At 41.1% G+C, this 25,903-nt stretch overlaps 1 protein-coding gene across 1 annotated transcript in view; it reads left to right on the forward strand.

Annotated features, from left to right (window-relative positions):
* The window catches only part of cadps2 (Ca++-dependent secretion activator 2), a 187,322-nt gene that overhangs the window by 140,176 nt on the left and 21,243 nt on the right, over nucleotides 1-25,903 (forward strand). Inside the window, 5 exon segments of the mRNA XM_042496456.1 lie at nucleotides 9,461-9,562; nucleotides 13,778-13,841; nucleotides 15,901-16,024; nucleotides 16,489-16,589; nucleotides 25,415-25,571. Coding sequence (XP_042352390.1) covers nucleotides 9,461-9,562; nucleotides 13,778-13,841; nucleotides 15,901-16,024; nucleotides 16,489-16,589; nucleotides 25,415-25,571 — 548 coding nt within the window.

Below are 25,903 nucleotides of genomic sequence, written 5' to 3' on the forward strand. Positions count from 1 at the left end.
GCCAAAATGCAAACAAAAATTAGCTAAAAAATGTAACCGGGAGTGGATGACGGCGAGGGGTGGGGATGCAAATTTGTCTTGATTTTGCCTGAGGGGGGCACAGGGCCTCAGCTGAGTGGGACCCGGCCCAGATATGAGCAGCAGCAGTGTCTTTTAGCCACTTGTTGGCATCAGCGTCTCTCCAGCAGTTCAGTTCTCCACTTCACTCCCCTGCTCGACTGCCCGGCTGGTAATTACTGATATCTGTGCTTCCTCTCTTTGTCGACTCATTTAGTCAATTAGAAAGCGTAATGATTAGCTTCCCCAGGAAATCGCCAGATATAAATTGGTGGGGAGGGGTTACTGCAATTGGCTTTTTGTCAGTTGGAGCTCTAATTTGAATAATTGATGCCTATTCAGGGCTCCTGGAGCTGCCTGAGTGGGTGTGGATGGGAAAAAAAGAGGTTTTGGATGGCTGGCAGGCTCGGAGGTGGAAGAAAAACAAACTTAATTACAGAACTCGAGTTTTCCCTGGAGGGCTGCTCGAGGAGACAAAACTACATCGGGAGGCAGAGAGGACAAAGAGAGACGCCACGGAGTGATCAACAGGAGAGTACTTCACCAATACTTGAAGGCGATAAATACAGATTGTGCTTTTCTTAACAAAACCGCAAATCTTTGTGTGATTTTACCCGTGACTGTACTTTTTAGACTTCAAAAATCCTGTTAGCTCCACTTCTGCTCACTGTGCTTCAACGCAGCTGAGCTCTGCGTGCTTCAGAGATGAGGCTTCTTTTCTTTGCGTTGTCCAGAGTTCCCGTGGGTTGTAAAAGGAGCATTATTGCTGATGTCCTGTGGTTGCAGCTCCGTCTGTTTTTTAGCAGAAGCATTTTAATTTTGTTGGCCGGACTGCAGCGTGTGAGGCCACATGCCCTAAAAAGACAAAACTCAGTGAGTGAGCGATGGAGTCGCATCATTGCTCAGTGTGACTGATGGTGTGACGTTGCTGTTTCCTCACTGGCTGTTGTAAATAGGCGCGGACACGGTGGACATGCTGACGGACGCTGAAGATCCCGTATTAATGTTAAGTTGTTCATCATGCTCTTTAACCCGTGTAACATGGCAACATGGTGGAAGTAGCGAGATTGACAGCTAACGAGACATCCGCGGCCGTTATGTCGGTTTTAGACGAAGGAGAGAGAGGATCACGTCGTTACGTTACTGAGCGATACGCGTTAAAGAGTCAGAGCCATGGATGTATTATAGTGAAATCTGGATACAGCCGTGAGGGCGGGGCCTCGTTTGTTCCTATGAGAGCTGCTCAGTGGCGCATGAAGCAAAGAAATCTCTTTTTCCGGGTTTAGAAATGTGTAAAATACCCGGATCTACTGGCCCTAGAGCATGCGTAGTAGAGATTAACGGCAGCCGAATGGTCGTCTAAAAAATGTAATCTTGTGGCTCTTTTAGACTTTCCAAATGTTATCAAACTGGATGGTTAACATCCAGACAGGGATAGAAGACGTTTCGTGGGTTTTGATGCTCACAAAAAAACATTTACTGATTTACAGACGTCTCTTTCCCCATGTTATCTAATGGGGAAAAGTCTTTCTGGGCCTGTGTGCAAAACTTAAGCCGTATTTTCTAAATGTCAGTAACACTCAACTGGAGGATGACTGCGTTTCTACTGAGTGAGATGATGGATGCCCAAAACATTAGCAGCTTTATTTCTGCTGCAGCCACCGCATTCGCTCATTATTTCCCATAGAAGACCACAGAGGTGCGACATGTGAGCGATAATGGAAAGACGAGCCCCTTATACGTGGGAGCGGCCGCCACCGTGGACGAGATAATTACAGAGGTGGATAATCACAAAATTATTTATGACACAACGCATTGTTTTTATAAGGACAACAGTAGAAAGGAAATGGCGAGGAACACCATGTCGGGAGTTATGGATGTGGATGTTGAGTTATTAATAATTAGCTTCAGTCATGATATAAAGCCCGTGAGTCTGTAAGTAACTGCTCCGTCTTGTCACGCCAGCTGATCCAGCGGACACAACGCACATGCAAGCGGTGGAAATCCAGGGTCAGAAATTTAGGACGAACACCTCCCTGCGTCTATGTGTTTTCACGAGGCGTGTTTTATATTTGCATTTTCATTTGGCGCAATTCGAAGGTTAACAGAAACCCACCTGATGACACGTTTGACTCGTCTTGTTACTGGTCCATGTGGGTCTGATGTGTTTGTACCGGGATCGGGGTTAAAGGAGCATTACCAGAGCCGGTGGGGGGTCCGCTCGCCTCCCTCTCACCTGTCACGTCCGATCTCCTCCTCGCCGAGCCATCCACGCCACACGGACACGAGATGTGACAGGAGCTTTTACCTCCCCCAACCCTTCACACAACAACCCCCCGTCTGCATCGAGGTGATGAGGAAGGAGGACGGTGACACACATGATCACCTGCCACTCAGCTTAATCTCCTCTCCACACCTCTTAAGGTGAAGTGGCGTCCACACCCGGTACCCTGCCACGCCGCTCGGCGAGCTCGACTCATGACGACTCTCGTCAACTGAAGCAAACAGCCGCAGGGTTTGGTGGATCCCGTGGGCGGATACGTTTACACTTGAGACACATCGACTGTAAACACACAAACCTGAGTGTGCAGAGCCCTCCTTCGCCCCCCCCTTCGCTCGCCTCGGCCCCGGAGCGCCACTGACAGCAGCCTCGCCTCCAACGCGCTCGCTTCATTTAGCAGCAACAATGTGTCTGAACCCCGACAAGCTGTCGCATCGCTCCCCGCTCGGCCGTGTGAGCCCGAGCATGAGCGCACATCTGACGGATGTAAGGGCTCAGCGAGGAGAGCTACCAACCCAAACACCAACGCTGTGCTGCGTTTTTAAACGCGCTCGCTGCGTTTCGCGTCTGGCTTCCTGCCAGCTCCTTCCTCGTCCGATTAGTTTTTCCGCCGTAATTCGATTCGGAGGAAGTGGAGGGTGTGAGTGACATTTTGGGGGGGAGATTGAGTTTCAGGTGTCGTTTGAACGCTCTTGATGAGCTCTTTGTGAAGATCGCAGGAAAATAAATATTTCAGCTTCCAACACACTGAATTGATTTGAGTAAACCACCTTCAGCCCATCAGAAAGACGTTTCTCTCTGCCTTTATGTTTGTTTCTGGAGTTTTCACAGAAACGCAGCGGAAAGTGAAGGAAGAGTCTGTGTTCGTGTTATTGATTGAAGGATGACCTCTCCAGTCAGTCATTTTACATCTGATTCTCAGGCAGCAGGATGTCTTTTTTAAATCAGTCAGTATTTTGTCAGCTATGAAAAAAAAAAGTTAGTGAATTAGAATTAAAATCTTAGATTTTTGTGCAGGTTAAACCAGCACCTTAAAACACCGTGCTTTTTATTTCCCTGCAGCCTGTGAACAACCCGACAATCACCCCGAGGAAAAATTCATTATGATCATGTGGGAAACTCTGCATTTGTTGCCATAAAGCAAAAAAAAAAAAATAGAAGAATCTAATATTACAGGATTAGTCAAATGGTGTCGAATACATCCACAGCTGGATTCAGGCTTTAGAGACGCAGCACTATGTCTGAGGTTTAACCCTTTGAAACCTGGAGCTGCTTTCAGATGCCTTTGAGTATTTCAAACTCTGAATCTGAAACATAGAAAAGGGGCAACTTTGTAATGATTTTTCACAAATTGCAAGAAACTGGTAGATTGAGAAAATAATTCTTAAGTATATATCTGAAATTGCGTTAGACTTGATGTTTTGGTGCAAAACAGTTAACATAAAGAAAGTCTAAAAATTGTAACTTTAAATAGAAAACGATAAAAAATATCGAAGCAATATAAAAATATGAAATGCCAAATTGAATATAAAGAACACAAAGTATGTACAAAAGCTGCAATCGAGGAATTGTGCAGAAGAAGTTGAGGCAAAAAAAAAAAAAAAGAACAAATGGTAGTTTGACAGCCCTTCTGCCGTTTCTTTGAGGGCCACCTAGGGGTTGCAGACTTCCTGTTGAGAACCCAGGCATTAGGTTATTTATTGAAAATATATATGTAAAGATTTGAACTTAAGTGTTAACTGTGTGCAGAATTCTTAATCTCCAAATAAACATTTTAGAAAGAAGAAATGAATCATTTTGAGGTTTTTTTTAATCTAAACAGTAAAAGTTCAGCTGCAGCTCTTTCACACTAAAACTCAGAGTGTAACACGAGAGCTGCAAAACTCGCGGTGGGCTATACACGCAAACCAAAACTGTTTTCATCATTGATTATTTCAGTAACTTTTTCAAGCAGAAAGCCCAAACTGTTGTTAGTTTTCAACTTTTGACATTTTGCAAACTCTTATTTAAGATTTTGGAAGTCCATTACGGGAGACCCTCGTGCAGTCTCAGGATGCAGTCTTGACGTGTATTTGCTTTTCAGGTAGGTGAGGGAGGAAAGTCTGCTTTCACGAAGATTTGTGTTTGCTTGTTAATGAAGGGGAAAAAAATCAAAATATGAACAGTTGACCGTCCCTTTGCGGTTATTTTGGAGGCCGCCTAGGGGTTGCAGACCTCTTGTTGAGAACCCAGGCATTAGGCTATTCATTGAAAAGTAACCCTCCGATAAGTGTTATTGCACTAAACATACAGTAAATTGGATTTAAGTGTAGATAGTGTGCAGAATTCTTCATCTCCAAAAAATTACTTTACAATAAAGAAGTATTTCATTTGGAGGTTTAATTTTTTAATCTAAACAGTAAAAGTTTAGCTGCAGCTCTTTCACACTGAAACTCAGAGTGTAACATGAGAGCTGCAAAACTGATCAGTCAGATTTATTTTGGGCCACTTCGCAGAAAACAGACAATAAACAACTCAGATTACAGGACAGCTGGCGTTAACGGTGAGGGCTTGGAGCCTCAGGCCATCCATCCCTCTGTCTTTACATCCATCCGTCCGTCCATCAAAGACCCCACGTCTTAATTTGTCCACGCAGGGGCCCTCAGCGCAGCGAGGCCCTCGTCTGCTCCGACATGAAAGCGAGCTTTTCTCGCCTTTACATGAGTGAGCGCACACGCTCCTCCCAACAGCTCCGCTTTATGTTCCCTCAGGATTAACTGGTGCTTGTTAAATAGGGGCTGTGGGAAGTGGAGGGGTTGTGATGAGGGGGGTGGGGGCGGGGTGTGGTGGTGGTAATGAATTGACAGATTTGGGGAACAACAGGGTTTAGAAGTTGTGCTAACAAGTGCCGTTGTGCAGAGAAAGCTGCCTCTCATTACAAAACAAATGGAGTAGAGTGGAGCTGAAGAGAGGCGCTGATGTTCTCACACAATACGTGACCACTTTGTGTTGTCATCCTGCACCTCATCCACAACCCCCGCCCTTCAAACGCCAACCTGCTCCGACGACATACTCCTCCCAGAGATTCGTCTGAGAAGGGAATGTGCCAAAAGCAATTTGCTTTTAATTTAAAATTATTTGACTCTTTCAGTTCTTTTAATTTTTTTTTTTTAATATTTGAGTTTAATTTTATTTAAATCATTTATTTTAATTTATTATTTATTTTAATGATGTATTATTATTAATAATAATATTATTACATTTAATTTGTTTTTGATTTATGCAATTTCATGTATGTATTAACATATTTATAATTTTTCTATAATTTTACTTTCCATTTAATTTTATTTTGTGCTATATTTTATCTCACTTTAGTATTTCATATTTTTTCCTTTTTTTTTGCCTATTTACTTTTTATTTTAAACACTGTATGTAGGTTATCTTTGCATAATTCCAGTGTTTGTTTTAATATGATTTGTTTTATTGTGTTTAGACGTTATTATAGTAGATGTCAGTTGATTCTTTAGTTAAAGCAATTTCTGCAATTTTTAAAAAAAATTTAAAAAATTGTGCATGTATTTATTATTTTCTACATGCAATGGCACAAACTTTAGTTTCATCTTTATGTATTTTCCACGTTAAATAGATTCTACATTATTTACTATATTTCGTTTAAAATATTTTCTCTGTAATTTATTGATTAATAGTTCAGGTAATTTTATGTTAATTTATGTTTTTTCATTACATTAAAATTACCACTATTATAGGATTTTTTTTATCTTATCCTAAATTACATGACACATACATACATTGAATAGATGTTGCTTATTTTATTTTAATTATTACAAGGCTTGATTATATCTTTCTGCTGTGTATTTTTTCTGTGTTCATGCTGGCTCTGTCAGAGTTCTCATGTAAAATGAAATTTATTCTCAGCGATTCGCCTTCCTGCTGAAATAATGTCATTATTTCCATAATTGAAAATTGACAGCAGGTTAATCGCTGGCTGTTCAGTATCCTCCTCTCACCTGACTCTGTCTCTGCAGAGCTTCAGACCTCTCTGCCGCTTCTCTTTTCTCGTCACGTTTTTTTTTTCTTTCTGTTTTCGACTGTGGAGAGTCAGGAACGCGCCGCGAGGAGCTCGGTGTTGGTACTCGAGGTGCGGTGGTCAGGGGCTGAACCAGCGGAGGCTTTTATAAGAACAACTCATTAACAGACAACCTCCTCGCTTCTTCCCTCCAGCGACTGCGAGTGCCGTTTGGAGAGGGTGCTTTTCTCTTTCAGCTGCACAGACAAAGCCCAGAAAGTCAAGGCTGGTCGCTCTGGGTACTGATTGCATTTTTTCCCCTTTTTTGCCAGAGTGCCTATTCAGACGAAGGCAAGAAGGGAATGAAAGCTTTACAAACATTAATGAAGCGCTCAACTAACAGTTTTTTTTTCTTTGTGGACTCTCCTCCTGCCGGCCGGGTGAGTTGTGGAGGAGGAAGAGGAGCCTGAGCAGCTCTCTGTTTGATTGGTTGACTCTGAGGTCAGCGTGGAGAGTTTGGCTGCTTTATCAGTTAGTTTGGTGAAAACAAGCCAGTCCGTCTTGTTGGAGCAAGAAAGAAAAACCAGAGACAGAAAAGCAGCCTGAGCTGTTCTTGTAAGACTTCACGTTTTGTTGAATTTTCTTTTTTTTCATCACGCTTTCATATGAAAAAACAAATGAAGATTCCTGCACCGACTTCACCTTCGCATGACAGATTTCTTGATGTTCAGCGCCTTTTATAGCGGGTGCAGGTTCTTCCCGTTATGTGGAGTGAAGAGGTCTCAATAAAGAGGACTTCTGTGCTGAAATGTCAACAGCATATCAAAGATTCAGCATCCAGAGTTCACGTTTGATATTTCACATTCTCAAATTGTGGAAAAAGGCCTTTATTTACCTCAAGAGAGAAACTGGCTTATATTCAAAGATCCCCTCCACTCAAAGATGTGTTTTTCCTTCTGTTTATGTCCCCTAAAATGTCTGACCTTGACTATACTGACTTGTATTTGTGTAAAGTTTGTCATTAGGGAGGTGTTTTCACATTTCTCTTCTAAAGAGGGAAAGGTCTGTGCACCTTCCTATAACCTGAGGGGCCGTTTACATGGTAAAGGTTCTTGCATGAAACATTGAAATTTTGTTGCGGTTTGGCCTTTCGTTCAACTTAGGTTTGGGGCCTGAAAATGCACACTTCTGAAACTGGTGTGCAGTGTGTAATTTTTGAAAACACCACCCCTAATTTCTTCTTCTGTGTTCTTCTGTGGTGTGTTATTACAAAGTTACACCGCCAGCTGTGGCCTTGCATGCATTTTGTTTGTTCTCACAATGTTATCATGTAAAGGATTTCGGCAGATTTCTTTAAAAATGCAAAGGAAAGACTTTTCCGTGCTCATGCTCATCTAAATGTGGCCTGAGATTCAATTTTACGTAAATGGTAAATGGGCTCGTATTTGTAGTCTTACAGACTAATATTTGAAAGTCGCACTTGTGCCTGTGGTCGCAAAATGCAACTAAATAGTCACAGTCTGGAGCTCTGCAAAAACCCTGCTTTGTGTGTGTGTCTGTGAGAGTTGCAGAAAAGAGTCAGAGAACCGAAACACTGACGGCTTATTAAAAACAACCTGACCTTTTATACTTGATTTTCGGGATATAGTTATTTTAAATATCGCATGAGGAGAAAGCCGCGATACCTCGAGTAAATTGGATAAATCGCCTGCCCCTACTGAAGCTGTTTTTTTACTTCATGCCGCATTCATATACACGGCCGAGGCTGCCATACCATGTACCGCTGTTTAACATTCACACGCACTCACTCAGCGACATCACAGCCATTGGGAGCCGTTTGGGGGCTCAGTATCCTGCCAAGGACGAGGGGAATTATTGAAGAGTCACAGATCGAACCACTGAGCCTCCTCCCCGCTCTTCCTCCAGATCCATCGATACAAAAGCCATTCACTCTCAAATATACAAATGCAGCATGTTAGCATTAGTATAGTGAAAGAGTGTGTGGTCTTAAGATGTAAATGTCCGAGGGAACCAGTTCTCACTGACAGGCACACAGCCATAGCATCACGTGACCTATAAAAGCCAGAAACAGTGTTTCTGTTGTAGTTTTGAGAAATATGGCTTTTTATGTTTTTCGTGTATTTCATGTTATCATTAGGCATATTTTATGTTTAAATTTTAATTTGCCCAATTTGAGGGTAAATGGAAACCTGCCTCAGTCAAAGTCAGTCACCTTGATCGTCAGTTCTGACATGTTTGTTAGACATACAGGAATTGAAATTGCGTTTCTCTCCATGCCCACGGTGAGAATAAGTACAAAGAGAAAAAAGAGAATAGAAAAACAGAGAAAAACTTATAATACATAAAATTAAATAATCAGGTAATAGAAAGAAGAAAATATAGACATGATGTATATTCATGCCTACATACATGTGTGCAATATGGTGCAGCGTGGTGTGTGCAAAAAATGCAGGTTTTCATTTGTATGAGGTAAAGTGTTATGAACAACACCGGAGCAGAAACTAAGTTTATATTGCAGTAGTTTGTAGAAAAAAGAATGCATTGGAGCCGTCTCTGAAAACGAAACTGTTTTGCTGTGTGATTGATGGCAACACAAAGTAATCATGCATTTTTCAAATAAATGACTTAACCATTGCTGCTTTTACACTTGATGCAAAATAGCACCAGTGTGTTGGGCCTCTTTTTTCAACAGTTGTGGTGTAGCTATTCGATAAAAGTGTGGTGTTGTTGGAGATTAACTGTCGGTGAGCGGCAGCATGTTGCTCCACCAACTCCAGTTTCAAAGTAGCTTCCCCAACAATGCATTTCAGTATTTTTAGGAGTTGTACTGCCAACATTTGTTGCTGTCATTTTATGTTTGGTATTGCAAAACTGCACATTTCTGATCAGTGTTGTAACAGATGCTTTTATCTGTACTGACTGTAAAACGGGATGCAGACATCATAGTGTAATTATTTAGTATTTTCTAAATAAGGAACATTAGCGGGAAAATGACAGTCCCTCTCTGTTTTACCTCCAGCCTGTGATCTGTAGTCAGGAGGTGAAGCTGAAAGTCGGCTGACTGTTTCCTGTGTGTCACTCTTGTGTCCCGTCAGGCCTGATGGGATGGGGACGGTGACCGTGGAGGAGAAGGAGCACTTTGAGGCCATCAGGAGTCGCCTCATGGCTCTGCTGGAGAACCAGATCACACATTTTAGGTAAGAACACATTTAAAGTGAGAGCATCTTCTCTGAATAACGCTGCAATAAGTTTGGTTGAAGCTACAATCTGCAACATTAATCTTAATAAATGTATGCATGTATTATGTATGCAGGCTGTTCAATGACATCGCCTTCTGAATCGCAGGCTATGACCTACATCCAGCAACATCAACACACATTAACAAAATATCGTCAGCGTGCATCATCAGCCTACGCTGCTATAGTGATCAGAGCAAAATGGAAACAATCAAATCGAACCCTGGCTATAGCAGCATTTATTTGTGTCAAAAAAGTCTGAAGAAAGAGAGGAGGAGGAAAATGTCTTTGATTAAACGGCCGTTGAAGCTCTCTCACTGCGACATAGAACTGCCGTTTTAGAGCCGCGACCAAAGATAACGCCATGTTTCTTTCATAATAGTATTTTTTGTCTAGGAAAGCCCAAAATTCACGCAGTGTGTATCAAGATTTAGGGAAGAGAAAGCCGGAAAGTCTAAAGTGGAGGAAGCTGTGGTAGCTTTTGAGCTCTTTGTCAACATCCAGTTTTATTGCTGAAGTTTTAAATCCACAATTCCTCTGTGAAATAGTGGACTATCAGCTCCCATCAATCCCTCATATGTGACCACTCCCTTTCCATTATGGCTCCATAACACCTATGTGGCCTTGGATTGGAAATAATGACGGTTAGTGTGGTGGCTGCAGTAGAAATAAAGCTGCTGATGGGTGTTATCGTGAGAGAAGAAGTCGCACAACATCACTCAGTTGAAACACAGTCATGTGCAATTGTGTTTTAACAACAGTTCGATAATATTGTCAAAGATTTGTGCAAATCTGTTATGATAACCCACCTGTTTAAGTAATTGGGAGACAATCTAAATGCATCTTAACCTCTAAAAGAAGTTTGCTAGATGCTATGATGTAACGTGAAGCAATCTGAAGAAAACCAAAACAAGCAAAAGCAGCGGTATGCTCCTTTAACTCCGGGTATTTTTAGCCCCATCAGCAGCACACAACAGGTGCGGGACATGCGTCATCGACGACGGCTGATGAGACCTCCCTGCATCTGCGTGCTGCTATTCAGCGCCGCCGCCACCGTGTGAACACATTGTGCGCGCGGTGTGAAAGCGACAGCCCCGAGACCTTGAGCAACACTCAAGCTGAATGGACCTGTGCCATTAACTGTCCCGAAGCCCGGCTCTTTAAACCCTTCACGCCTGAGAGGGGCCCTCCATCTGGCCCCGGAGAGGAGGGGAGGGGGCCAGTCAGGGCCAAGAGTGTGTGAGTGTGTGTGTGCGTGTGTGTGTGGGGTGGGGGGGGGGGGGGGGTGATCAGCAGGAGCCATTACTAACTCACCTCAACAAGAGGCTAATGCTGGTAAACAATGGCGGGAACAATGCTGGGATTATGCAAATGTCCCACAGACAAGAGCAGGATTTCCACAGTTTAGTTTAGATTAAAGCTGAGCTCGGCCACTAAAGATTCATTCATAGAGGTTAGAAATTTAAACTATCGCTGCTCCTCCTCATGACCCCATTATTATGATTATTTTTATTCTGTGGCACAGTAGTCTGCTGTCGCCTCACATTAACAGTCAACTTTAGTTCCTTTGAATCACGACCACCATCTTTACCCAACCTTATCTAAATATGTCTGTGGATTTTCTTGAATAACCAGGTCATGCTTTTTGGAAAGAAACAATGCAGTTGAGTTTTTTTTAAATGTATCTTTTTGACTCTTTGAGCACCACAAATTGGGTGCCATCTTGTTCAGTAATGATGGAGAGAAGGCAGACATCTCTACGGCCGATATCTCCAACACTGCAACTCACACCAAAATTATTTAGACTGATAAATAGCGCGGCCAACACGTTCTTATCCAAAGTTGTCACATGTTGCCGCTTTGCAGTGGACGTCATGTCTGCATGTTACGTATATTACTAGATATCCTTCCACCTCTGCTTTTGACGTTCAGCGATGCTGCTGCAGTGATGACAACACAAGCACATGGTGAGATTATGCTGCATGTGGCCAAGTTTAGGCAACAAAAGCACATGGCAACCAACGCCAGGATGTCAACAAACACACCTGCTGGCACGGATGGTTAGGATGAGGCAAAAGAAACACATGGTGTTAAAAAAAGCCATCACAATCAAACAGGAAGTGAACAACTGACTCCCTCAAGAAAGTCCGGGGTTTGTTGTATCCATCCACCACCCTCCTCCTCACCCTACAGGGACCTTCATGCTCATTGTATTACATAATTACTGGCAGCATTTTAACCGGATGCCGTCCAGCGGCGTATCATGTTGCCGTGGAAGATGCCGTCCCAACACGTTCTCATCCCAACTCGTCACATGGTGCCGCTCTGTCAGTGACCTTCTGCGTCATGCACGAAAGTCAGTTGTTAATGGACCACCTCCCGACCTGCCCGCCCTATAGGTGCACTCATGCTACTCATAAAACGCGGTTATCGGTGACAAGTGCCGTCCTGCCGCATTCTCAAGTGATGCCACCCGTGCGCGTTGCACCCTAACCCTAACAACGGCGCCAGTTCTGTCCGAGCGCGCTCATCTGATCCGTTCAGCCACATTCCAGTGTGACGCGGAAGGTGGCTTTTCTCGTCGCACTCGTATGTTTAAGTTAATTGCGGATGTATTTGACGAGTTTAGAGTAATAAAAACACATAATACCACTGCGATGCCCTCCAGCGTTGTATCGTGGGGACGCGAAATGTTGCTTTTGGCGTCAGGATCTTACGCAGAAAACACTGCGAAAGTAACAGTATTTGGTGACTCCAGAATCAGAAAATGATGGCACAACAGGAAAAGGGAAAAATATTGTTTTTTTTATTTTGAGGTGAACTGTCACAGTTACAATCCTGACAGAATCAACAGAATCCAGACTCCTCTGATGCACATGGACCCAGTCCATCCCTTTCTGTTCGAATTTGAGCAACTTTTTATCAACATACTGAGAAAACCTTTTGACATTTATATGCACAACATTCACTGACAGTTAACTATTTTGCTACAGTATTCACTGATAGCAACTACAGCATCATTAAAAGCGTTTTGTCTAAATACTCTGTCAGGGAAAGATCACGGTCTCTGTTAAATACTACTAGACTGGATGTGCTGACTCTCATCAGCACTTAACTGAAACCATGATCTTTCTCTGACCTCAACAAATTTAGCTTTTGTCACCTAAACTTCACTGAACATCACCCATCCAGCAAATCATGTTTCTCTCAAAGTCTATTTGGCAAAAACAAAACGGAAGAATTCAAACATGGTTGGTAGAGAAAAGGTAGTCCATTCAGACAGACCGCCGACCCGGTTTGACCCGCGCCACTGTGTCACTCTGAAAGTCTTCTTGCTAATTTAGTGTCTGAAAAGGGCTTCAGTCAGACATGCAGCTGAAAAACACCCCAATTACTCAAATAAAATGAAAAAAAAAAGAAAATCAAACAACTGCGAAGCTTTATTTTTACTTAATGACTAAAATGGGGTTTTTTGCCTTTTAAAGTGGTGATCGAAATTTAATAAATTATTAATTATTTTGTGTAATATGATTTCTTCACAAGTGCCGTGCATTAATTCATATATTTTTAAACTGCAAGTGTTCATGTATCACGCATGTCGGCTCCCCTCAGACACTTCAAAACATTCATTGAAAAGACAATTCAGGCCTTTTTAACAGATTCTGCTCTTTCACGGATTTCCTTTCTTCATAAAAATGAACATCACAAACTCGCGACTTTACCTGAAGTATGAACTGAATCTTCAAACAAAGTCCCGCTTGATAATATATGTTTTTATATATATATATGTTTTTGTTCAGTAGTATCAGTGTGAAGGAGCAGAACATCTGCCTGGAGGTTTTTGTCCAATAAATGGCTGACCCATGTGACCGCGTGCCTTTGTTTATTTAGTTCTGTTCACTTGTCAATTAGCGACGTGAAACCTCCGTGAACCGCCTCGTCTGCGCTCAGACGGAGCTGGAGGTGAGAAAAGCTTCCTTCATCAGTGTAATTAGATGAAAGGAGGCAGCCATCTGTTGACGCTGACTGATGTCTTGCTGCCGCTGCTTCCATCTCACAGTTCTTCTTCTTCTTCTTCTTATTATTATTATTATTCCTTTTTCTTTTTTTTCCTCCACACAGTTATCCTTGAGATTGTTTCTAAATGTGATGACCGCCCACGTTTTACATCTGCAGGTACTGCTTTCCCTTTGGACGACCAGATGGGGCCCTGAAGGCAACGCTTTCCCTGCAGGAGCGGGTAAAACATTAAATACACATTTAAACCCATTTCAGATACATTTTTATTTTACATACTTCCAGGTTTTCTGGGTGCTGTTTTTTGTAGCAAAGCAGAAAGATTCTTTTTTGAATTTTTCATTAGGTGTCTTAGAATCCTGCTGAAAGCAAATCTCAGACAAAAAAACACTTGGACCTGAGAGTTGTATTAAGGTTTCCACATTTCCTTTCAGCAAAGGGAAGGATTACTTTTATAAAGAGTGTGTGACATTGCTCTTTGATGACACTCAGAACCACATATTTGTGGTTTACAATAACTCTTTGAAATCTAAGCAAATTCACTTGATTTCTTTCAAAAACATGGAACGGCAACGAGCAACTTAACAAAAAATGGCCCAATGACTGGCAAGCCAAATAGAAAATAATGAAAATAAGCACAACAAAAGAAAGAAAGAAGAGTAAAAGAAACAGAGTCCGGTTTTATTTATTTTTTTAATTGAAGAAAGGTTTTTATCTTTATTTTTTTATAACATAATTTGATAATAATGAGGAATTTTGAGGGTTTCTTTCCCAGATTTTTCACATTTTCAGATTGTTTTTTATGTCACCTTTTACTTATTTTATTTTATTTTATTCTTTGTTTTTTTGCAGTTTGCAGGTCAAGTCTTGCCAAGTTACTAATTTTATTATTCCTGTGCATTTAGAGGAATTTAAATCAGTTTCCTCGGGTCTTAGAGGTTTAGATGTAGGTGTATCCAGATGTTAAAGGGTTAAACAACTGAAGAATAAGAAGTGCAGAAAAAAAGCTCCTCTTTTTTGCAGTTTTCATGTGTAAAGGTAAACCAAAGATAAATGGCATATTTCAGTAATGGGTGCAATTATATGATGCAGGCATAGTTGAAATCTTCTGATAATTACCAATAATTAATTTGAATGAGGCATTCACATTTATTAGAAGTAACCTAACTAACTAAATAAATGCTGGCATTGGTACATTTCTGCAAAACATAGAAATGTAGCAAGTATACATTATTATGTAGTCGATGCGTTAAATTAAACTTGGCGTTTTAACAATGCTGTGCTTTAGGTGTGTAATGTTTAGCAACAAAAACCTCTTGGTTATGGTTAGGCTAAGATTATGTTTTGGCCTAAAATTTCCCTGTTTGGTGGCCAAAATGGAAATGCAGCAAGGACCTGTAAAGAAACACTGTCTCACCTCGGAGTCACATTGTCCACCATATCCTCCACTTTCTCAAGACAAACTCGGCCCACAGACAAGTTATTTTAACTATATCACATAGAAACCTTGATATGATGTGTTCTAAACATGCAAATGCAACGTATACGTGATTTGCAAAAACGTACAATGACAACTTTTTCTTCCGGCGACCGGGCTGATTAATTGTCAAATTAAAACGTGCAGGTAGACAGTTTGATTCAGATGCATAACTGCGTTCTCCAGTCAAAGTACTATACTTTTATTAGCACCGCATCTCGGACGTATTGTGAAAGTACTCATTATACATCATGGATCCTCTCCGTGTTAAATTATGGCGCTCCAAAGGTCCTGAGAGATGACGTTTTTTCAGTCTTATGTGCACTATTGTGTTGTGCAACAAGATATTAAATTTTTGTCACTGGACAAATCAACAACTTTAACATTTTTACTGGTGACCTCACATAAATCATAAGTCCGACCTGACTACATGTTATCAGTAGCTGGAAACGCCGCTTTGGGTATGCATTTATGTGGATTTGTGTGAGTTTTTTAGGATTTGGGTATATGTGGAAAGGGGTGAATTCCATTTTTTATTGAGTGTCATTCAGAAAGTATTAAAATTTAAGCTCAAACAGATCAAACATGAATTTGCATTTTAGAAAGTAAAAGTTCATCCAATGGTTTTACTCCGAGGCCTAAAAGCAGGACCAGTTTTGTTTCACTTAAAATTATTAGTAAGGTGTGATTTCCTGCTCTTGAGACCCTTGATAATTACAGGCTTATCAAACAATCTGGTTTCTGTTCTGTAATGCTGAATTCTTCAAACTCATCGAGACATGGCCGTTGTTTTGTGTTGTCTCAGGTGTTGATGAAGGACATCACCACTCCTGTTCCTCCCGAGGAGATGAAGAAACTGGTGCAGAAGTGTCTGGAGAACGCAGCCCGAATCAACTACAGCCAGCTCATGGAGTACGCTCAGATCAAGGGTGAGAGTTTAAAGATTTATTTTGAGAAATTTAGAAATCAGTTTGGTTAGTGCATGATTTTAATTTACATATAAAAAACCTGGAAGGAAATGTGATTTTAGAGGATTTTAGGACATTATATTCTCAAAAAACATGCTTTATTTTGGTTCATGTTTTATGCACTGTGACACCTTATGTTTACTAAATGTACAAAAACAATTCCCAGTGTGAATAATTTTACTTTGAATTAGAAAATGGTTGAGGGGGGTCCACCTGGCACCCTGTTGGGGTCCGTAAATTGAGTATTGTGGATGTAAAGGGTTCATCTTCTGAGGAGCAGGATAACAGCAATATCTGGCAGTAATCGATGTGTTTTGATGGGGCTGCATACAGTCAGCTGAGGTTTATGGGAAATGTAATCATGTATTAAGTGAGTGTTTTAATTTCTCCTCTGTTTGTTTCTTCCGCTGTGTTTGGACCTGCAGTGGATCCCCAGGCAGCTCCCGAGAAACGACTAGAAGACATGATGCGACTGGGAGAGCTTTGCATCGAGGTCCTGCAGCAGAACGACGAACATCACTCCGAGGTATTTAATTCGTTTATGTACACTTTGCTTAGTTCTCATACAGATATGTGGACTCACTCGCAGTGAGTGCCTTAAACCCAGAAAGTACACTACTTGCAAAGGAAACGTGTTGCTAAAGATCTAAGCATTGAAACATTTCTTAAAGGTGTTCTAAAATCCTAGAAACTTTCTAAAATCCAGAAATTCCCTAAAATCCAAGAAATGTCCTAAAAATCCTAGAAATGTTGTAAAATCCTTGAAATGTGCTGAAATCCTAAAATTATCCAAAAATCCAAGACATGTCCTAAAATCCTAGAAACATACTAAAATCAGAGTAACCTTCTAAAATCCAGAAATGCCCTAAAATCCAAGATATGTCATAAATCTTAGAAATGCCGCAATCCTACAAACATGCTAAAATCACAGAAATGTCATAAAATCCTTAAAATGTCCTGAAATCCTAGAAACGTTCTGAATCACCGAAAGTCCCTTAAAATCCAAGAAATTTCCTAGAAATCCTAGAAACACCCTAAAATCCTAAAAACGTACTAAAATCCGAGAAATGTCCTAAAATTGCTGCCGTTACCGGCCCCTGGCCTCCTGTCATTTTGCAAAAGTGGCCCCCAAGCAAAGCAAGTTGAGGATCCCCACTTTAAAGCATACACTATAAAGCCACTATATATAAGCATATATATATATATATATATATATATATATATATATAGAGAGAGAGAGAGAGAAGAGAGAGAGAGAGAGAGAGAGATAAATATAGATAGATAGATAGATAGATAGATAGATAGATAGATATACAGTAGATATAGATAGATATTTTTATTAACAGCTTGTGACTTGAGCTTGAGACCCTTGTATTCAGTCATCAGTCCCATAAAGAGAACATTTGTGAGGGTAAATATCTGCTGAGTCGTCCGTGTAGAGTCTCTGTTGTATGACAGAGCGTCCGTGTTGTTGTGAGGAGCCGACTTGCTAAAGAAAAGAATTCTCCTCCGTCTTTTTTGCATCAGACAGTCTAACTCTGAAACTCTTTTCTTCTTTTGAATTTCAGCAGAAACTCTGTTGTCTCTTTTTTTCTCGGTGACTGACAGCAGCAAAGAGTCACTTGATCATTTCATTAATGTTTTTGATCACTTTTCGCAGCACTGCCCATTTTCTTCCTTTGCCTCTGTTGGCAGCGCCCGCTCTAAAGTGGCAGATGACACGGAAAGTGGCGTCGCTGCATTGAAATCTGCGTCGGAGGCACGATGAAAACAACGCCCACGGCCCATATGCAGACGGCCTTCATACGCCGCAGTGTAAAACTGATCAATCATAGGTGTTGAGACGTGGCGGTTTGATCGGCCCTAAGTGGCAGCGTGGCGCTCAGGCATCTGTTTCATCAGCTATTAATAACACGCTCTGCCGCTGCCATGGCGACCGGTGGATCTCTGCTCCGAGCTTCAGATGTGATGTTAACTACAAATTAGAGGCTTTTTGTCAGATCGCCGCCACAAGCTGTCACAGATTAAATTTAGAGATGAATAATAATTGTTTACTCCGTTATTGTCAACGTCAACGTTCTCACTTCGTCTCGTTGTTTATTTTGTTGTCAGTATTTCACCACGATGATGTCAAGGTGGTGTTACCTGGTTTTGATTATATTTTTTTCCTTTTTACCCGTCGTTCTGGAAGAACACAAAATCTTTTAAAATATTCTTTATTTCGAATGTTTAAATGAAGCTGGACATGAGATGTCTCCCACACTTGCTCCAAACTCCAAAAATCTGCAGGTACGCCCACATGTTAAAGAGCTCAGAGAAACTCTTGTCTTTCAACAGATCAATGTGAAAATAAACATCGAATGAAGCCCAAACATGACAGCGAAGGAGCAATAAGCGACATGCATTTTGTTTTTGAGTGAAGGGGAGCTGAAAAGTTTTTATCACAACAAAGAATGTGATCAATATAAACTTGGAGGGGAGCTAAAGAAGCACTGCAGAATCCATCCATTGGCATTATTCATTTCTGCAAACACAGATTAATTACACTCGTGTGTCATTATGTGGCAGATACTTTGAAATCTGTAAAAAAGGAACAACAACTGCTCTTTGGTGGCACTATCCTGGCTGAAAAAACAGCCAAGGACCCCTAGAAAACCCCCAAGTTTGTGTGCTTGAAAAGCTGCTGAAATAACAGCCACAGGTCCAAAGAAAAACAGCCAAGATTGCTAAAAACACCCACGTTTAGGAGCTAAAAATACCACTGGAAAAATAGTGGTGGATCTCTAGGAAATCCTTTTTGAGGGCTGAAAAGCTGCTATGAAAACAGCAATGGGTCACTAAAAAAACATATTTGAGAGCTGAAAAATTAGCTGGAAAAACAGACGTGTCTCCCTAAAAAAGACCCATGTTTAGGGGAAAAAAAGTAGCTGAAAAAAACGGTCAGGGCTTTGCTAAAAACACTCATGTTTGAGGGATAAAAAGTTCGGAAAACAGCCGTTGGTCCCTCGAAAACATTTGTGGTCTGAAGAGCTGCTGGAAAGAAAGCCACATGTTACTAAAAAAAACACCTGCATTTGTAGAAATGCTAGAAACACAGCGATGATAAAAACTAAGTGAAAAAAAACAACTTGATTTTGTTGTTTGTTGGACATAAACTGGTCTGCAGTTTGACAGGCGTCTCCTAGGTGACCCGCCGTCTGTCATCCCCTTTACCTCCCGATCAGCTCGTAAACTCGTCACTTTAAAAAGCTCGATATGACAAATATGAAACAATCAGATGTGATATTTGTGGTTTGCAGAGACACACAATGCCGATGTTCTGTCCTGGTTCACTGACTGCAGATGAATCAAATGTAAACTTGTTATTACTCGTCTGACTGTCTGTCCTCTCTGTTTTTGTTTTCGTATTCCACCGTTGGAAGGGAAGAGAGGTAAGTCTGCTGTGACTGTTTCAGCCGCTCTCCCCTCATGTTTGTGTATTTGTTGTATCACTTGTTGGATCCGACCTGTTCTCCATGCGTCGCTACCGACTGTCTTTTTGTTTGCTTCGTTGTGTGTGAATTACGCAGTTTCGTGGCCACCAGATTGTTACTCTCCCTTTTTTGTTTGTTAGTTGCACATAAGGTTGAGGGATTTAGCTGTGATTATAAAATTATAAAATTAAGACTCACGTTTGTATGGGTTTTCAATGTTTTGGATACATGGAAGTATAAATTGACTCTACACTGGCCTGAGGCAGTGCGTCTTCTGGTTTTCTGTCTTTCCATCTTTGCCGGGCCAAAACTTCTGCCTTGCGTCTCACGCTTTAGGGCTCTGTCGCACGCTCTCATGACATCGAGGAAATACTCACGCCAAAACACGGCGAGGACAGAAGTGTTGAACAATCATGTTCCAAACCAAAATTAACTTTATGATATCTTCATATCTCACTTAGGAGTGAAAGGGAACCTTTAAGCTTGACAGAAATAATGATTTGATGTATATCGTGATATATATCGATATCGACTGATATATCGAAAATATTGCGATAAGACTTTATTCCGTATCGCCCAGCCCTAACTGTGACATCATTTTTTAACGTCACACTAAGAAACAGAAGGGGAGGCATTTGTTCCGATACTGAGGCGACAACGCAATCGTTTTTACAAAACGTTTTGTAAACAAAGTGGTTCACAAATCTGGTTTTCTTTTTTTTAACAACCCATTTTCAAGGTTTCATCCAGTAGGTGAGATCTGATCCGATTACTTCCTAACACCTGGGGTCAGCTGAAAGTTTTAAAGGATTTTTATCAGTCGTCAGAAATATCTTCTTTAAATGTGGACAAATAGAAAAGAAAATCATTCAAACTCTCAATCATTTGCGAGTTTTCGTCAAACTCAAACAGCAGACAAACTGCAGAGTACAAAAGGCCAAATTAATTTCTATTTTTGGGTTGTTTTACTACCTTTCCACCAGTCACGTCACTCCTTCGCCAATCTTAATTTAATCAAGTTCTGTTTCCTTCTTGCAGTCGTGAACATAAACTACTTTTCAAGGTGTCCCTAACATCCCAAATTTGACAGCTGTCCCTTGTTGTCGTCTCTGCTCCTTCACCTCTCTCAACGACAGGACAACAAAACATGCCAACTGTAATTTCGTTTTTTAAGCAAAGTTTAAAAAACCACTAATAAATCTACCTGCTGTCTTCTAATATGGAAGATATCCAGTGAATACGCTTTCTCCGTTTTGTCAGGTGTTGAAGGGAGGACGCAGAGACACGGATGTCCTTGGTGGTACAATACGTATATTAGCCCTCTCCAGCGCTGCCGCTCTTCTTCTCTGCTTAAAATAAAGGAGTGTTTTGTTTGAAAACAGGCCGGACCTTCATTTTCTCGTTCATCATTGATTTTCTTCGTCTTCTGTTCTCTCTGCTCGTCTTTATCGTCTTGTTTTCTCTGCATCCCATGTTGTGTCCTCTTTTCTGTCCTTTTCCTCATTTATTTTCTTTTGTTTTATCTCAACATTTTTCTTTGTCTTTCCTTTTTCATTTATAGTTCTTCCCTTTCTTTTTCTCCTCTGGTTATCTTTTTCTGTTTTCTAATGCCTTTTTCTTTATCTTTGTTTATCATTTCCTTCTTCCAATTTGACTTTCCCATCTTTCTTTTTTCCATTGTTTAATCCCTTAATTCTGACCTTCTGTTCGTCTCTTTTGCTGTTTTTCTCTTCTTTTTTCTTTATTCCCTTCTTTTTCTCCTCCTTTTCTGTTGTTCCCTAATGTCTTGTCTTCCTATTCATGTCATATGTCTTTTCTTTCCCTTTTGTTATTCATGTATCTTTATTTGCTTTCTTTATTTAAAATGCTTTCTTCCAGTCACCTTTTGTCTCTCCGGTTTTTGCTCCCTAACTGGCAATTTTTCATACTTCCACCGCTCTTCCTTCCCTTTTTAATGGTTCCTTTTATTCTCCTTTTCTTTTTTTCTTTGTACTGTCCTTTCTTTCTTACTTTCTTGCACTCCTACCTTGCTATCCGTTTTTATGTGTCCATGCTGGGGATATCCGTGGCAGGAGGCATTATGTCTTTGGTTGTCCATCTGTCCAACTTATTTTTTTCTGACTGTGATATCTCAAAAGAAATGATTAGGTTTTGGTGGTTAAACGTCAAGGGCGCTGTGGCCTTGTATCCATCTCATACTTGTGAATATATTATCTCAAGAACACCTTTAGGGAACTGCTTCAATTTTGACACAGGAATTCATTTTGAGTCGAGGACAAACTGATCAGAATTTGGTGGTCAAAGGTCGCTGTGACCCAGCCACTTTTGCATTGATTTCGTAAGATCTCGATGTCAAAGTCACTTTTCGTGGCTGAATGATAAACCACGTGGTTAATGTCAGCTGAGAACATGGCAGAACAGAAACATTTGTGGTTTTATAATACGCTGTTGGATGGCACCTATCGCGGCAGCACGATATGCTGATGGGAGGCGTCAGTTTAGAACAAAGCCAGACAGAACGTGTCGACTCCACATGGTAAGCCGCCAGACGGCATACGGTGAGAACACTGATATCACGCTAATATAAGGACGCGCTGAAGGTTGGGCACGATGTGCGGTGGATGGATCCAACAAAATCTGGACTTTGATGGGTGTTTTTATATCTTACCATGCACCTCTTTTGCCTAAACCTAACCATCTTCGCCAGCATGTGCTTTTGTGGACGTCCCCGCGTTGGTTGCCATGTGCTTTTGTTACCTAAACATAACCACGTGGAGAATCATCCCAACATGCGGCAGCATGATACGCTTAAGGTCGGTGTCATTTGATAACGCAACCTGTTACGTCTGCATGATATGCCGCTAGACGGTGTCAAGTTGAAATGCTGCCGGAGCAGTAACATAACATAAGGAGCAGGAACAGACACGCGCTGTGGCAGCATGATACGCCGAAGGTCGGTGTCAATTGATAACCCAGCCTGATGAAACCTGTTGAGTCTGCATGAAATGCCGCTGGACGGTCTCGAGATGAAATCCTGCCAGTAATGATATAATATAAGGAGCAAGAAGGCAGGAGTTGGAATGAACAAAGCTTGGACTTTGATGGAGGAGTCCGGTGATCACTTCCTGTCCTGAATGTGTTCTTTTGGGGTTTTTTCTAAACTTTACCATGTGCCCAAACCAAAGCATGTGCTTTTGTTGATGTCCCGGCGTTTGTTGCCATGTGCTTTTGTTATCTAAACATAACCATGTGGAGTGTCATCCCATCATTGCTTCTGTTGACATCACGGTGCAGCGTCTTCCAGGAGCGTCAGCAGCAGACGCAGAAAGACAGTGTAATATGTAGACGCTCAAGTCCACAGAAAAGCGGCAGCACGTGACGACTCAGTAAACGAATGTGTTGTGTGACCATCACGATGTTGGTGTTTGAATCATCGATGTTTTCACAGAAATGGATGTGAACTTTAACTGCAACGTGACTGTTTTGTGGAGTTGTACAACTCCAAGGCTGCAATTCTGCTTCATTTTTCCTTTGCCCTTCTTACTTAATCTTCCTGTTTGTCTTGTTTTTCACTCTTATTTTCATTCCTTTCTCTTATTTCTTCCCTTCTTTCTTTGCCCCTTTCTTTCTGTTTCTATGTCTTTTTTTTACTGTTGACCTTTCTTTAACTCATTTTTCTCTCTGCACTTGCTTACCCTCTTTTTTTCAGGAGTCAGTTCCTTCCAGTCCTGTCTTTCTTTCTGTCGTCCTTTCTTTCTTTCTGTCTTTTTTTCTTTCTGCCTTTCTTTTACATTTCTTTCTGTCTTTGCTTATTGGCCATTTTCCCTTTTCCCCTTCTTTACTACTTCCTTCCAGTCCTCCCTTGTTCACTTTCATTTCCTTCCTTATTATTTATTTCACCTTTTCCTTTTTTCATTTTCCTTTGTCCATTTATTCTCATGTCATGCATGTTCTTTTCTCTTCTTTCTTCCTCCCACAATTTCATTTTTTATCTTTGTCTTCTTTAAGTTCTCCTTTGTTCACTCCTAATGTCCCCTATTTTTCTTTATTTTCTCTTCTATTCACCCCACTTTTCAGCCATCTTTCCTACTTTTTACCATCTTTTCTAGTCTTCCTTTATTCTGTTCTTGTCCTTTCATCTCCTGCTTCTCTACATCTGTCTCTCTTTTCTTTTACTCCTCTGCTGCTTTCTTGTCTTTTCCTTTTGTCTCTCCTGATGGACCAAGAGCTGCGTTTATTTACAATCAGCCATTATTGAAATCGATGTCTTGAGAAGAAAGAGGTTGTGAGTGTTGAGGAATCGTCGGGCTGGTTTAATGCTGTTTGTTGTCAGTAAAAGGAAACTGAAAAGGCGTGTTTTGAAAGGCCCGATGAGTCGTCATGCAAGGCCACGAGTATGAGCCGCTGCTGTGTCGTTTCTTCTTTATTTCCCATCTTCCATCTCTGCCTCTTCTTCCCCTTTCATACACAAATATCAACCTCAGAGCATGAGCGTGTGATTCAAGGCTGGTTGCACTTTTGTCTCAGGTGTCCTTTAGTCATCACCTGAGCAGGCTGATCTCTGTCCACCGGAGAGCCACAGAAACGGGATGCAGCAGCACCTCTGAGCTTTTTCCCTCTTTTTCGCTCTAATAGCAGCTAACATTCACAGCTACTAAAGATATCTTGTACCTGCCTCCATTTATTTAGATTTCTGCAGTTTTTAAAAGGTTGTCTGTCTTATTCAGAACAAGATGTTGTGGTCATGGAGACATTCAGGAGACATTAGATACACAGTGAGTGAGTAACGCACAGTGCCCTTAAAAAAAGGATTCAATCTTCTGTTGTATTTTTTTTTATCAACATTGAAGGACGGCTTATTTGATTTATTCAATATGGATTATTATTATTTTTTATATATATAAATATAATACATATGTATCCTCAACTTGCTTTGCTTGGGGGCCACTTTTGCAAAAATAACAGGAGACCAGGGGCCAGTTGCAATAGTCCCATACATGTTTCAAGGATTTTAGGACGTTTCAAGGATCCGAGGACATGTCTTGGATTCTGGAACATTTCCTGGATTTGAGAGCTTTTCTTAGATTTTAGGACATTTCTAGGGTTTTAGACGGTTCTAGGATTTTAGGATGTTTCTGGGATTTTATGATGTTTCTGGGATTTTAGGATGTTTCTTGGAGTTCAGGATGTTTCTTGGAGTTTTTCAGATTTTAGGTCATTTTGAGCATTTTTGGACATTTATGGACCTCTCTTGAAGGTGCGGGCAATACTCCACATTTTTTTTTAAACAAGCTCTATTTTGATGCTGTTTTATGCACTCTGGCACCTCATGTGTACTAAAAGTACAAAAACAATCCCTAGTATGAATTACTGAATTTTCAGTCTGACACCCCATCGGGGGCCAGATTTGGCATGCAGACCTTAAGTTGAGTATCACTGATATAGATGTTAAACAGAAGAGGCTCTGTAATAGAGCCTTGGGGAACTCCACAAATCATTTTTCAAATCAAACAAGGTAAAACAACATCATTTGCAAAAAATGCTATTAAATTACACATGTACATACATTTGCATCCACACATGACTTTAACAAGAGAAGAGAAATCAGAAAGCAAAAGATCCAAACTAAACCCCCCAAAAATCTCCCCACCTCCATTACCTTCACCCACATAAACACACTCACTGAGAAAGACATTTAGATCATTAACCCCGCAGTATTTCTGAGAAATAAATTTCTTTGTTGTGCTATCCACCCACGCTGACCTCCTCGTGATGTCAACTCTCCCATATCTGTGTACCAAAACTATGGCATCTTCCTGTTAAATATTAGACTGTTGTTCTCTGATGTGGTTTTGTAATATCGCTCTCTGTCTCTCAGGCTTTCTCGTGGTGGCCGGAGCTGATGGCCGAACACGCAGAGATGTTCCTGTCTCTGTACAGAGCCGACATGGACGCCGCTCTGCAGGTCCAGCCCGTCGACTCCTGGGACAGTTTCCCGCTGTTCCAGCTCCTCAACAACTCCCTGCGAACTGACCGTGAGTTCGACTTTTGCTTTCTACGTGCACGCATGTTCATTGGAATCGCAGTTACAGTCATTGTGATTACATCAAAAATGCAAATTTCAAAATTCATCCACTTCACTGCAGAGGGTTTGCTGTGATTTGAGCTGAGTGTCAAACACAGTTTAGTGTGCAATTTCCTGCTGTCTGTAATCACAGCTTCACTCTGCCAGTTTCTGTTAGGCTCCGAACCAACAAGTGTTCAGCAGTCAGATCGTCCTACACGCACACACACACACACACACACACACACACACACACACACACACACACAGATGCCGATTTTCTCCAAATTAAATTGTCTGTTT

The sequence above is a fragment of the Plectropomus leopardus genome, chromosome 11 (genome assembly GCF_008729295.1).
Source record: "Plectropomus leopardus isolate mb chromosome 11, YSFRI_Pleo_2.0, whole genome shotgun sequence".
NCBI classification, from domain to species: Eukaryota; Metazoa; Chordata; class Actinopteri; order Perciformes; family Serranidae; genus Plectropomus; species Plectropomus leopardus.